This window comes from Triticum aestivum, chromosome 4D (assembly GCF_018294505.1).
Source record: "Triticum aestivum cultivar Chinese Spring chromosome 4D, IWGSC CS RefSeq v2.1, whole genome shotgun sequence".
Lineage (NCBI taxonomy): Eukaryota > Viridiplantae > Streptophyta > Magnoliopsida > Poales > Poaceae > Triticum > Triticum aestivum.
In genome coordinates this window covers 242007018-242020531 of record NC_057805.1, presented here as the reverse complement: position 1 = coordinate 242020531, position 13514 = coordinate 242007018, and the positions used below count along the sequence as shown (strand labels likewise).

General features: G+C 45.0%; 1 protein-coding gene across 1 annotated transcript; it reads right to left on the bottom strand.

Annotated features, from left to right (window-relative positions):
* Positions 1–3680: 3680 nt before the first annotated feature.
* LOC123097389 (novel plant SNARE 13) lies at positions 3681–9934 on the bottom strand. The gene is made up of 10 exons (XM_044519100.1): positions 9628–9934; positions 8092–8184; positions 7724–7817; positions 7608–7645; positions 7176–7276; positions 6475–6554; positions 6347–6403; positions 5472–5564; positions 5313–5387; positions 3681–4590 (listed from the first exon to the last, which is right to left on the bottom strand). Exons 1-10 carry the CDS (start codon positions 9702–9704, stop codon positions 4477–4479), a joined length of 822 nt encoding a protein of 273 aa, XP_044375035.1. The 5' UTR covers positions 9705–9934; the 3' UTR covers positions 3681–4476.
* Positions 9935–13514: the final 3580 nt, after the last annotated feature.

Here is a 13514-nt window from a genome sequence, read left to right as displayed (position 1 = left end):
TGTAGACATTACCGAGACGCCTCTCCGGTCAATAACCAATAGCGGAACCAGGATGCCATATTGGTTCCTACATATTCTATGAAGATCTTTATCGGTCGAACCTTATGACAACATACGTAATTCCCTTTGTCTATCGTTATGTTACTTGCCCGAGATTCGATCGTCGGTATCTTCATATCTAGTTCAATCTCGTTGCCGACAAGTCTCTTCACGCGTTCAGTAATACATCATCTCGTAACTAACTCCTTAGTCGCATTGCTTGCAAGCTTCTTGTGATGTGTATTGCCGAGAGGGCCCAGAGATACCTCTCCGATACACGGAGTGACAAATCCCAATCTCGATCCATGCCAACTCAACAGACACCTTCAGAGATACCTGTAGAGCATCTTTATGATCACCCAATTTCGTTGTGACGTTTGATAACACACAAAGTATTCCTCCGGTATCCGGGAGTTGCATGATCTCATAGTCGAAGGGAATATGTATTTGACATTAAGAAAGCAGTAGCAATAAACTGGACTATCATATGCTAAGCTAACGGATGGGTCTTGTCCATCACATCATTCTCCTAATGATGTGATCCCGTTATGAAGTGACAACACATGTCCTAGTTAGGAAACCTTAACTATCTTTGATCAACGAGCTAGTCTAGTAGAGGCTTATTAGGGACACGGTATTTGTTTATGTATCCACACATGTATTTAAGTTTCCAATCAATACAATTCTAGCATGAATAATAAACCTTTATCATGATTAAGGAAATATAATAATAATAATTTATTATTGCCTCTAGGGCATATTTCCATCAGAATGGGCGTGTTACCCCGAGCTTGACACGCCCACACCTTCTTAACCAGGTCGTGGAATCCCTCCCTAGTGAGCCATCCCAGTTCGAATTTAAACTATGGAGCGTTAGAGCTTGGAGTTGTTTGCCCAAAATTGGTTAGCAATGGAGCATGATCCGATAAGGCCTCAATTCTTTATAGCGCCCGTACCGAAGCAAGGGGATATTTATATTCCCAGTCGGTATTACTAGTACCCGGTCAAGTTTTTCATAAGTTGGAATAGATCGGTTATTGGCCCAGGTGTACAGACGACCAGACATAGTGAGCTCTCGTAGGTCCAAGCTGTCAATAACAGCATTAAAGAGGAAAGGCCATCTACTGTCAAACTGATCATTGTTTTTTTCCTGCCGATATCGAAGGATATTAAAATCTCCTCCTATTAATATGGGGTGAGGATTGTCCCGACAGGTATTAACGAGTTCCTTATGAAAAGCGGACTTAAACTCCTCTTGAGCGGCACCATATACAGCTACCAGGCTCCAAAGGAAGTTATCGAACTTGTTGCGAAGGTGAAATTTGCTGTGATATTCACCCTTCGACGTGGACAAAAGTTCCAGGTATGTCGAGTGGATGCCAAGCAAGATTCCACCTGTCCTTTCAGATGGGGGTAAGACGTGCCATACATAATCATAACCACATGAAAAGTGGTCAAGCTCACGTGTCTAGAAGTCACGTTTACCTGACTCAGTGATGACCACAAAGTCCAACACATGATCCCTTACACAGTCGGCAATATGTTTGTGTTTAGCCAAGTCACCAAGACCTCTGCTATTCCAAAACATGCCTCTCATGATGAACCATTTTTATGTTTAGACGAGCGCCCTCTTTTCTTCGATGAAGTAGACTTGTTTTTTCGTACAGACGCAACAAGCTCACAAAGCATAGTGTCGTGTACTGTATCATCCAAAGTCTACTTCAGTCGTGTCTTTAACGAGATGGGAGAGAAGCTTGCCGTCATGATTGGCATCAGCATCCTCATCCTCCTCATCCGACATGAGAGGGTCAGAATAAGTCGACAACTTAGGAGCAACCATAAGCCGGTCGAACTCCATTTGTTTAAAAGCCCTAACAGAAAATTCTACATCTTTCTCATTACGTCCCAATGAAACTCCAAGGCCAGTAATATTTGAAGAAACTCTAGAATTATCAAAGGACAAAAAGGATTTACGAGAAGGAGTACCTTTGAAGTCGAGGTTGCGGGATGCCCTCCTACGCATGGCCTTGGTCGGAGAGTCCTCTTCAGTAGCTGCTAAACCATCAACACCAACAGAGTGACGACCGTTGTGCCTCAGCGGTGAGGGTGTGAAGTTAGATGCAGCCGCTGTCACCTCGCCCCCGAGTGGTGGGGTAGAAGGGCCCGACGAAGCTGGAGAAGACCAAGAGGGCTGCACCTCAGCCCCCGAGCCCTCAAACGGTGGTGACAACGTGGGTGGCGTCGAAGCCCTGGGCGTCGTCGCCCTTGGAGGTGTCGAAAGCGTAGAAGACAATCCTCGCAGCTCTGCCATCGCTGAGTCACGGTCAGCCCAAACCGACGATGAGAAAATCACTCCCCACTGAGCTGATGATGCCGGCGTGGGTGACAGAGGTAGGGTCGGCGATGAAGAGGCCGCAACAGATGCCTTCTCCTGAAGCCTAGGCCACACCTGGGACCCGTCGTCTAGGCGAGGCAGCGCTGCCAGTGGTGATGCAGCCGGCGTCGTCGAAGTCTGTCGTGCCATAGTCGTCGTAGAAGCTGGCGGCGCCAAGGTCCTAGAAGACGATGCTGTCATGGCTCATGGAGAAGACCCCTCAGGTGGCGTAGATACGACCTTAATAGGCGAACGTCGAAGTGGGTTTGGCGGTGTGACGGCGATGGAGAAAGTCTTGTCCGGTGGAGAAGATCCCCCCGAAATGGACGGAGACATGGACAACTGCATGGGCATCATGCCACCAGAGGTGGGGGCAACTGAAGGCTCCTTGGAAGACGAAGTGGGTTTGGGCCTTTTACTTGTATCATCCCCCCCCTCGCCCCCGCCCACTATGTCACCCCTGTCATGTCCCTTGTCGCCTCCTGGATCATCCCCATGCTCCCATACCCTGGGCACAAAATCAGCATCAACACAAAAGTCCTCTTTTTCCACTTACCGAAAGAGCACTAAAGATGAACTACTGAGAGTATTGTAATAGAGTAGAGTGAACCAATGGTGCTCGATGGCGACAGATGATTTGATAGACCAGTTCACTCTTCTGCAAAAGAACAACGTGTGGTTGGAAGGACTTGTGATTGAACACAGGAGCAAACCTCTCTCGTCATATTCTCCTTCGACCTGAAGTTGATCAGACTTCAACTGGGTAGATGTTTATCGGTGATCTCTAATCCTCTGACAGGGTTCTTACAAATCACAATTACTCTTGATTGCTTAAGACTTTGCTTGGTGAAGTCTTCGACAATCAAGTCATTCCTCGGTGAAGTTCTTCGAACTTCATGGAAGAATACAGCATTATTCTTGGTACGTTAGGGAACTATTTCTCTCTATATGCACTTACAAACAAGTCAATTTTGTTGTTTCTGACAATAATCTCCAAAACAAAAAGGGGCACAACAAGTATCAATCCGCATTCACTTCATTTGTACTACAAACGGGTACCACAAAAAAATATGTACCATGGTACAGTCGGCACAGTAATTCTGCACCATGGCACATCGCGACATAGCCAAACTGTCGTCGCGGGCCCTAACCAGGTCTCACAGGGAGCTGCTACGGGTACATACATGCCGCTTTCCCTGATTTTCTAAGACTATCCATAATAGAAGTAACATAGGTGGCAACATCACACATATTTAGACAAAATAGATGATGTGGCAAATAATTAATGAAAAAAAAGAGTAATGTGGTAACAGCTAGTTACTAGTAATATGAATAACATCACACGTACCAATACAAGATGAATCTACAACTTAATAAATAAAATGTTGCATGACACCACACATATGTTACTCCCCATTGTAGAGGTAGTAATATAGAGTAGTAACATATAGATATTACTACTCTATATAAGTTACTCCTCATTGTGGCTAGTCTAGCCACCGTATATAATCATTAATTGCATCATTAATTGCTTTCCCTGATTTTCTAAGCCAACTTATATCATCAATAATTGCTCCTTGCTCAGATCTAGAGAAGCAGCTGGACGTCCAGTATACCAAGATCATCTGGACGCCAGAGCCAAAACGCCACTATAGTGTTTTCTTTTCTCGTACACTGACGCTGAAGCCTTGGGAGGTTTTTGCACTGCAGACAGAAGCGACTAGCTGGCAGCCCTAGTCACACTTGTTGCCTCAATTAAATACAGCTGCCAGCGGTGCGAACTCGTCATGTTTTGTGGTACTCTATAAACTAATATAAGACGTTTTAGATCACTACTTTGATCTAAAACGTCTGATTATGTTTCTACCATTTGAAATTTCATAAAGTGCTATGGGGTATTCCTACATACTCGTAGAAGAGACCTCATCTCTGTTGCATAGTGCATATACACACAACAGAAAATAATATACATGAGCAGAAGAATTGTTACAACGTATCTCATGGCGCACTGCCAGCAGCTTTGTTACAAAAGGACTGCAGCATGAAACCACCGCATGCAATCATCAAAGACTTCTGAAAGCTTTTGCTGACAACAATCTCCTGTTAGTCTGAAAATTTTGAGCAGGTGGAGCCATTCCTGGGATATCTGGGATGTTCTTGTTATGCGGGTTGACGATCTGGTAGGACAAACATGGTGAAATCTTCCGACTCAATTCCAATTTATGCACAGGAAAAACAGTAGATGGTATGGAAAGTCTCAGTGGGCAATTTTTTTTAACAGAAAATGACTTGAAGGATGGCAAAAATAAATATCTTTCACAGTTCGGTTTATATGGATTAGAAAAACAGAGCAACAAGATATAACAGCAACAAAAAAAATAGTAGCATCAATGCTCACCATCACTATGTGTGCTCAAAAGTTCCAATGAACCTTGTTTCGCTCCCTAGTGTGGTCGAGTGATGCAAGCCTTTATCATTACTATATTAACAAATACTCCCTCCGTCCCAAATTACTTGTCACAGAAATGGGTGTATCTAGAACTAAAAATACATCTAGATACATACATTTCTGCGACAAGTAGTTCCGGACGGAGGGAGTAGTTGAATGCAAAAACTCTCCCTTGGTCTAGTGTAGACAGCTCCAAGGTGAGCTGTCACCGACCCAGGTTCAAGGACTCGTCTTCAGAAGAATAAAACAGGGGACTTCTTTCCCCTATGTTCTCATTCTTTACAAATATTCCCTCTGTGAACTAATATAGGATGTTTTGTGTCATGTCTCTAAAACGTCCTATATTAGTTTACAGGCGGAGTAGTTGAATGCATGTGCATTTGGTCATCAGCTGGCAATCTTTCATGTCCTCTGTATACAATAGTCAAACAGAAATAGCAGAAATTTTACCTTAACAATGATAATTGCAATAACGCCAAAAACTATCAGAGCAAGCAACCCCATGATGCATTTGTCTGTTGCTACCTGCGACAATGAGAGTTTCCAAATATCAGGTACAGGTACCGCTGCACAAGCGCGAATGGGCACACAGAGAGAGGTGGGACAAACCTGCCGGCCAATCTCTTTCACAAGCTGGCTAGCTTTCTTCAATGAAAAGTGAACCGAATCGAGCTCATTGCCAATTCTCTTCATTTGTTCCGTCTGCAAAAGTATAGGATAATATGTGCTGTCAGAATTATTATCATGTTTCTGGACAAAAACAAAAACAAAAATCAATATCATGTGCATGTGCATGCATGCTAGAAATTTATCTGATGAGGAAAACAAGAAAAGTTATGGATACTGGAATGCAGTGAGAGATATGAATCAGTCAATCACAACCTAGATGCAATGTAGGGTAGTGTTTTTGGGGGGACGGGGCAACATAAAGAGTAGATAAGATAAAGTTTCGGAATATCTAGGATGTCTGATGCACATCTATATTATTCTTGTGCAGTGGCACAAGATGTTGAAGCACTCAATACCACCAAGGGAGTTAAATTATATGCTGAATCTTCGTAACACCTCCAGATAATTGACATAAGGTAGCCCTTACAATGAAATATAAGACTTGAATAAACAGTCAGTTAATAGCAGCACAACATTATGTCTACCTAATTCAAGAATTCTGATGTCCACTGGGTGTGTTTGCACTACAATCAAACTTTGTATATTTCACTCCAAAAAAGCTGTGCTTTCTCATATAAATCATGGATGGGTATAATGCAATAACAAATACATTTATGTTTACCTCTGATTCTTTTAATAAAAACATACAAGCTTTTTGTAGTGGAGAACAGATTTTTAAAATCTGCTTTAATACCGAAGTACTGAATAGGTATGAAAAAACAATTGTGCTATGCAACTACTAAACACACATTTACGCCACAAGAAATGAGTGTGGAAGGGAAAAAAATTGCTGTTTAGACTCCAGAAAATCTTGCCTGCTGTGTTAATGTTGTAGCAGTTTGAGATCCAACTTCGACAGTTTGCGCAACAACCTAGACAAGAAAAAACTTTAAAATTGCCATAAAGAAAATCGTTCAAGAGTATATATAGTTTAGAAAGCAACCATTTTTGAACGTGCAATAGCTTCATCTGTTTGATCCATTTGGTTTCTTCCAGAATCAATGAGTTGTTGATTCGTCATAGCTGCATAGCCAGGTCCTTTCATAAGAACCAACATAAATATATGGCTTGGAAACTGACACTTCTTTTTATATATGATGAAAATAATATGAAATGGTAAAATCTTGTGATAAGCATTTTGGTCTTGGGAAAATATTCTACTTCAAGCACTATCTTTGTTTCACTATAATACCGAATCTGGAGCCAATTAAGATAAAAGGTCTAGATTCCCATTCTCATGCAAAAAGGTTTTTTTTTTCACTGGAGACGTGAACCAAATTAAGATAAATTTCGCTTATAAAATGGAGCACAACAGATAAATGATACCTTATCGACATTCCGTGTGTTTATATTCAGCAGAAATTATGAGAAACTCTAATAAACCATGAGTTCACAATGTCACACATCCATACTTCCATATATCACATAGCAAAGAACATATCCTACCAATATAAAGTCAGAACTACTGTAGTTATACTGGCAAAAGTCAGGAAATCAACTAATCCCATTGTAACTTTATACTTTCGAATGTTGCTGGCATCATGGCAGAGAAAACTCGTTCAGCAAGGCATATGATAATCATAGACTTAGCGATATTATTCGCAAGAGACTAATCACAGCTTAAAAGCCCTCAGTTAATTTAACCTGATGCCATTTGAATATTGTCATCTGCGGCAGGCTCACTACTTGTAGCACCCATATCAAAGAGTTCAACCCGCTTGTTGTTACCAAGGCTACTTTGGTATCTGCAAGAGATCTTTAGTTAGTTAGCAGAAGAACTAACAGTAGAACACTGCACGAGGCATAAAACTTGAAAACGCGAGTCTTTCAAATTGAAATTCCAGATGTTACTGTTAAGGAGCATTAGTATTAATTGTAGGAGTCCTATTAGGCTATGTTTCCTTTCCTTGTACCCCAAGTCTTGTGTAATATATATATGCCCCTTGGGCCTCGCAATGCAATCAAGTTGCATCCATAACAGTTACAATGATGGGATTCAATAAATAATACTAATACTCCTTAAGATTACGTGGAGCATATCAGCAACTTATTTCACAAAACAAAATGTATACTTACGTCTTCCTCAAGGTGACATAGGAGTTCAACTCTTTGATCTGTATAGTGAATAAGAACTGATTACAGAAGGGTGCAAATGGCATACAGCAAAGAGCCTACTGAAATGATGTACTGACCATATACTGTTTTCTGTCATTTAGCTGCTTGTTGACTTCAGGAGGGTTCTTTGACTCCTCGTCTTTCAGAATACGATCAAACTCTTTGATCAAGCTGCAAAGACAAATATGAACTTTACGCATTACATAGAGCATGGCACATCCATGATTGTATCCAGCAAAGGGAAAATTGTCATCAAATGACACAAATCAGATAGTATTGCACCACGCAGCCAGTTAACTGCCAAAGTTTCAAGCTAAGAATAAAAGAACTGAAGGATGAATATATGAGAAATTAGCACCAGTGTAAGACTGTCAAGATGAAAGTAAAAAAGAAAGACTTTACAGTAGCATATGTAAGACTGAAGAATGCTGTCAGCCTGGCATACCGCTTGCACTCCTTCATTTTCCCTGTAAGATCCTCCAATTGTTTAGCTTGCCTATTAGAATCTTTAATCTTGTCCATCTTTTGGAACCCATTTCTGCACATACAGAAAAGGGCACGTGAATAAACGACTTAACTAGGCAGGTAAATTAATTTGAGTATTTCATAAAATCAATAAAGCTTTAGAACATGAGTTTGATAATTTACATAGGCGTTTGTATTCCACCATCGAGGAGACTCAGATTAACCTCAAGAGAGCTTGTACATTGCTACATTTAGTTATCGAAATAAGATAAGCACACTGGTAGTTGCAGCATGTCATTCAGGATTCAAGCTAGAAAGGCAGAATTCCCGATTATGGTTTTGCTGGAACTAAACTTAGCTAGAATTAGGACTTTGTGAATGCAAAAATCACGATAACCCTGCCCCGTCCACATTTATTGAAATTGTGCTTATAGGTTTCAATGGCCGATACTATATTGTAACATTGACGCCAAAAAACAAAGGCTTGAGAGGTACTCAGGTTGCCCAAAGTTCAAACATCCAATGCACATGCGTTGGACCATTATATATCAAAATTTGCATGTGAAAAATGGTATTTATCTCTATTCATTTTAATCATCAAGATAATATAAGAACGGTGAATTGAATCATTGCTTCATTGATAATGATCAACTCTGTGATGAAAATCTGAATTAAGTATTTCCGACTTCTGATATGTGATCAAGGTAACCACACCTGTCTGAATTGTTCCAGCAAGCTGTACATAGTTCACAATGAAGTTATCGATAGTAAATGGTGACAAGCAAGGAGACTATGCTGATGTCGCCAATACAGAACTTCAGGTTTCTGCTCAAATACCTTATCTATTACTCCCTCCGTTCCATAATAAGAGCCGTGGTTTTAGTTAGAACTAAAACCACGACAGTTATTATGGAGCGGAGGGAGTATGTTTCTCCCGTACTGATGATCTCTACAGTAAGTCTAAATTATGACAGCAGCTGCAAATTTCACATGAGCGACTCCCAGACAGGTTGACAGCTCAACATGAGCTAGACAATTGTGCAGTAAGCCATCAAATCCTCACTAAATTACATCCATCATTCCATCACAAAACTCCCCACGCTAACTTATTTTTCTCCTTTGCTATACCAGTATAACACATGGGCGAGTAACTGAAGTAGTAACAACCAAAACAGGTAAAGAGGTCACAATTGCACGAGCTTTCAGAGCTCCAGTTCCACCACCGAAACACGTCTTTCCCTTAACGCGTAAGCGGATAGCACCGCTCCGAGGTAGCAAGTACTCCCTCCGTTCCTAAATATAAGACTTTTTAGAGATTTCAAAACGGACAACATACAGAGCAAAATAAGTGAATCTACACTCTAAAATACGTCTATATACATCCGTTTATTGTCCGTATTCTTATATTTAGAAACGGAGGGAGTATTTGGGGTAACTGAAACATTAAACTCTTCTTTTTTGGCGAGAAAGGAAACTGAGACAGTAACTCGAGGGTGAGGTATACAGGGGGACTCACTGGAGTGCGCGGAAGATGTCCTGGATCTCTCCGTCGATCTGCTCGAGCTCCGGGGTCATGGGCACGTCGCTCGCCATGGGTCCCTTCACCCGCCTCCACGCTTCACCTTTCCCCTTCTCTATCCGGCGCAAACCCTACTACAGACGAACCTTTCCGATCAAACCGCGGAGGAGAACGAGGACGGATTGGGGATTGCGGGGGCGTCGGGAGAGGACGACGACGAGGAGAAGGGGGAAAGAGAGAGGCAGTTGCGTGTGAGGGGAGTTGGAGTTGGTGCCTAGGGCTCGGCTCCGCGACCGCAATGGCATATTAGCTCGGGGTTTAGAGCAACTCGAGCCGCGTCCCCAACATGCCCTCAGCACGACTTTTTTTCGTCGACGTCGAAAAAAAACCAGTCACGCTCCCAGAACACCGAAATCCATCGGCTCGGTACGGTTTTGGGCCCGGCGATCCCAGGCCAAACCCAACGCATTGGAGGCGCTCGGGGGCTTCGGCGGAAGGGAAAACCACGCCTGGACCACCCTGTCAGGCGAAAAGTAAGACAAACGGTCAGATTTGCCCCCTCCTCAGGGCCCTCTCGCCACCTTGCCGATCCCGGCGCCGCCCATCGCCCGCTACCGCTAGTAGGCCTATCTCCGCCGGAAAAGAGAGAGGGTTTCGCCGCGGCAACCTCTCCACCACCTTCCTGGGCGAGTTTTCTGGCGCTCTGGCCTCGCAGGGCGGGATACCGGAGGTTGTGCGCACACCATGCCCGCCAGGTGTTCGGCATTTTGTCTGCTCGGCGATGGACTCCGAAGACGAGGAGGCTCTCGCGGCGCTGCTGGAGGAGGAAGCTGATGCCGACGCCCAGGACGAAGAGCATCTCATGGTCCTCGCCGCCCTGGCCGGCCTGCTCGCGAGCAATGCAAAGCCGCGGCGAGGTTGCTTGGCACCGGGGCGTCTGAAAGCAAAAGAACCGGCATCGACTGGAAGGCTATTGCATGCTCTACTCCGACTACTTTGCCGACGCTCCACTACACGACGACAAAGTATTTCGGCGCCGTTATCGGATGAGCCGAAAGCTTTTCCTCAAGATTGTGAATTCCATCCGGGAGTTCAACAGCTACTTCAAGTGCAAAAAGGATTACACCGGCAAACTTGGATTCACCTCAATCTGGAAGTGCACGACAGCTATGAGGATGCTTGCATACGAAGCTCCCGGTGATTCACTCGACGACTATGGGCGCATGGTCGGGTCCATGACCATTGAGTGTTTCTGCAAGTTCCGTAGGGCAGTGGTGGCAGTGTTTGGACCGCAATACTTGCGATCACCCAATGCTGAATGCAGCAGGAGGATTTCCTGGGATGCTTGAAAACATCGACTGCATGCATTGAAAATGGAAAAATTGTCCATTTGCTTGGCAGGGGATGTACAAAGGCGCCAAAGGCGGTTGAAGTGTGGTACTTGAGGCAGTGGCCAGAGAGGACCTTTGGATTTGGCACTCCTTTGTTATGCCAGGAACTCACAATGACATCAACGTGCTGCAGTGCTCCCTTGACATTGCCAATCTTGTTGAAGGCCATTCTCCTCCGGTGAACTTCGAGGTCAATGGACGGCACTACAACAAGGGATACTACCTAGCAGATGGCATCTATCCGAGATGGTCCACATTTGTGAAGACTATCTCGAGCCCTGTGCCAGGAGGCAAAAACTCCGACTTTGCCAAGGTTCAGGAGGCTGGTGGGAAGAATGTCGAGCGGGCATTTGGTGTGCTCCAATCTCGATTTGCTGTTGTCCGGTACCCCGCCCAGACCTGGTCGAAAGATCAAATGTGGGAGATCATGACTTGCTGTGTCATCTTGCACAACATGATTGAGAGCGAGCAGGAAGAGCCAGTGTTTGACACTGAACCATATTACAGGCAGGATCCTCTTGCCCAAGTTGATCACCAGCTACCGGCAACCTGGACTGTCTTCCTCAATACGCGTCAGAAGATCTGAGACCCACAGGTGCATCAACAACTGCAGCAGGATCTGGTGGAGCACCTATGGAGGCTCAAGGGCAATGACTAGCTCGACGTGTGATGAAATATGAGTTTTTATTTGTTGAACTATATAATTTGCATTGAACTATTTGTTGAACTATTTGATTTCTATTGATTTTTTGTGATGAACTATGTGATAAAAATAACTTCTATTCAATTTGCGCCGAAGCACGGTGAATATGGGCCGATTTGCACTGAAAGCGGGCTGATTTTGCGCCGAAAGTCGGCTGAAAAGCGGGCAAATTTGGGCCAAAATGGGCCGATATCGGCGCCTGGGGGCGGTGGCTGGGAACCCAATCACCCCTAAGGCGATTTTAACGCCGGCTCGCCCCCAGGCGGCGATTTTTCAAGCCCATGGCAGGGCCAACGGCTGAAGATGCTCTTAGAATATACACTACCAGAAAGAAGTGTACGTAGGACCGCTGGAGAGTAAGGCTGATCAATCAATTATCAATTAAATAAGAAATGAGAGGCTTGGGTATCATCTACTAAATCACTAAGCCCCTAGGGGTGAGAGCGTTGAGAATCAATTGAGGAGTCAATTTGTCTATTTTGACTTGGTCGTGTCGATGGGTGGGTCCTGCGATGGCTGGGGGTGTGGACTGGATTGTTGGCGGGGGAAAATCTTATCTCTTCTAATGCGCAGCTTGCACCCCGTCGTCCTCTCCTTGCCCTGGATCTCTTCGCTGAACAGCCATCGACGTGCAGCTCAGCAACCTCGGCCACATCTCTCCTCCCTCGATCTAGGTGATAGGAGCGGAGGCAGAGCCATGGACATCGACGGAGCGGACTGATGGGCACTGCGCTCCTCTCGCGGGGGCCACACCCTCTCCTTCCGTCGGCGCTGCATCGCGACCTCCTCCGCTAGCCATTCTCCTCTCCGGCACCGCACCCCAATCCAGCCCCAACCTCCTCTGCCTCGCCTTCCACCTCCTCCACCTCGATCCAGGCCAATGATGGAACCATGTGAGGGAGTCCGATTAGGGGGTCCTCGCCCTGCCGGCCTATCCCTTGTGGGTCGGACTATAGGGCCGCGTTGCCAATACTAGGAGGTCGGACTATGAGGAGACCCTGTATCCGGACAGGAAGCTTTTTGGTGCCTTGGTGTGTCCTCCAAGTCAAGATAATAAGATTCGACGTGTTTATTCCTTTTTAGTAACCGACTATGTGTAACCCTAGTACCCCTGGTGTCTATATAAACCAAGGGGTTTAGTCCGTAGAGGCTAGAACAACAACCATCATCCTACTAGCCTAGGGTTTAGTTCATCTGATCTCGTGGTAGATCGACTCTGTAATCCTCATACAAGCTTCAATATAATCAAGCAGGACATAGGGTTTTACCTCTTAAAGAGGGTCCGAACCTAGGTAAACATCGTGTCCTTCGTCCCTCTCCGTTGATCCAAGATCCACAGCTCGGGACCCCCTAACCGAGCTCGGCCGGTTTTGACACCGACATTGGTGCTTTCATTGAGAGTTCCGTTGTTGGATCATTGAAGGATCGATGGCTCGCCTAATCATCGGAGATGGCATCAACACCGGGGCCATCTTCGTCCCCGGACAACTTTTCGTGTTTGGGAGCATGGTTCTGCACGCCGACTCGACCGGTCATCTTGACCAGGTGGACGGTTTCGCCCCTGAGCACCAGATCAGGTTTGGTAACTTAGAGTACGTCGCCGATGCTCGGGGCGATATGATTTTCATTGGCTTCCCAACCTTACCTGGGACGCCCACGGATCCCGAAGCATCGACTTTGGTACCTCTCCCCGACCCGATCCCCTGATTAGCTCTTTTGCATCCAGCTTTGAGCCTTGACGCGGGTGTCGTGTCCGAAGGCCTGGGCTTCCTGCCGCTTGGCCTAGTGAA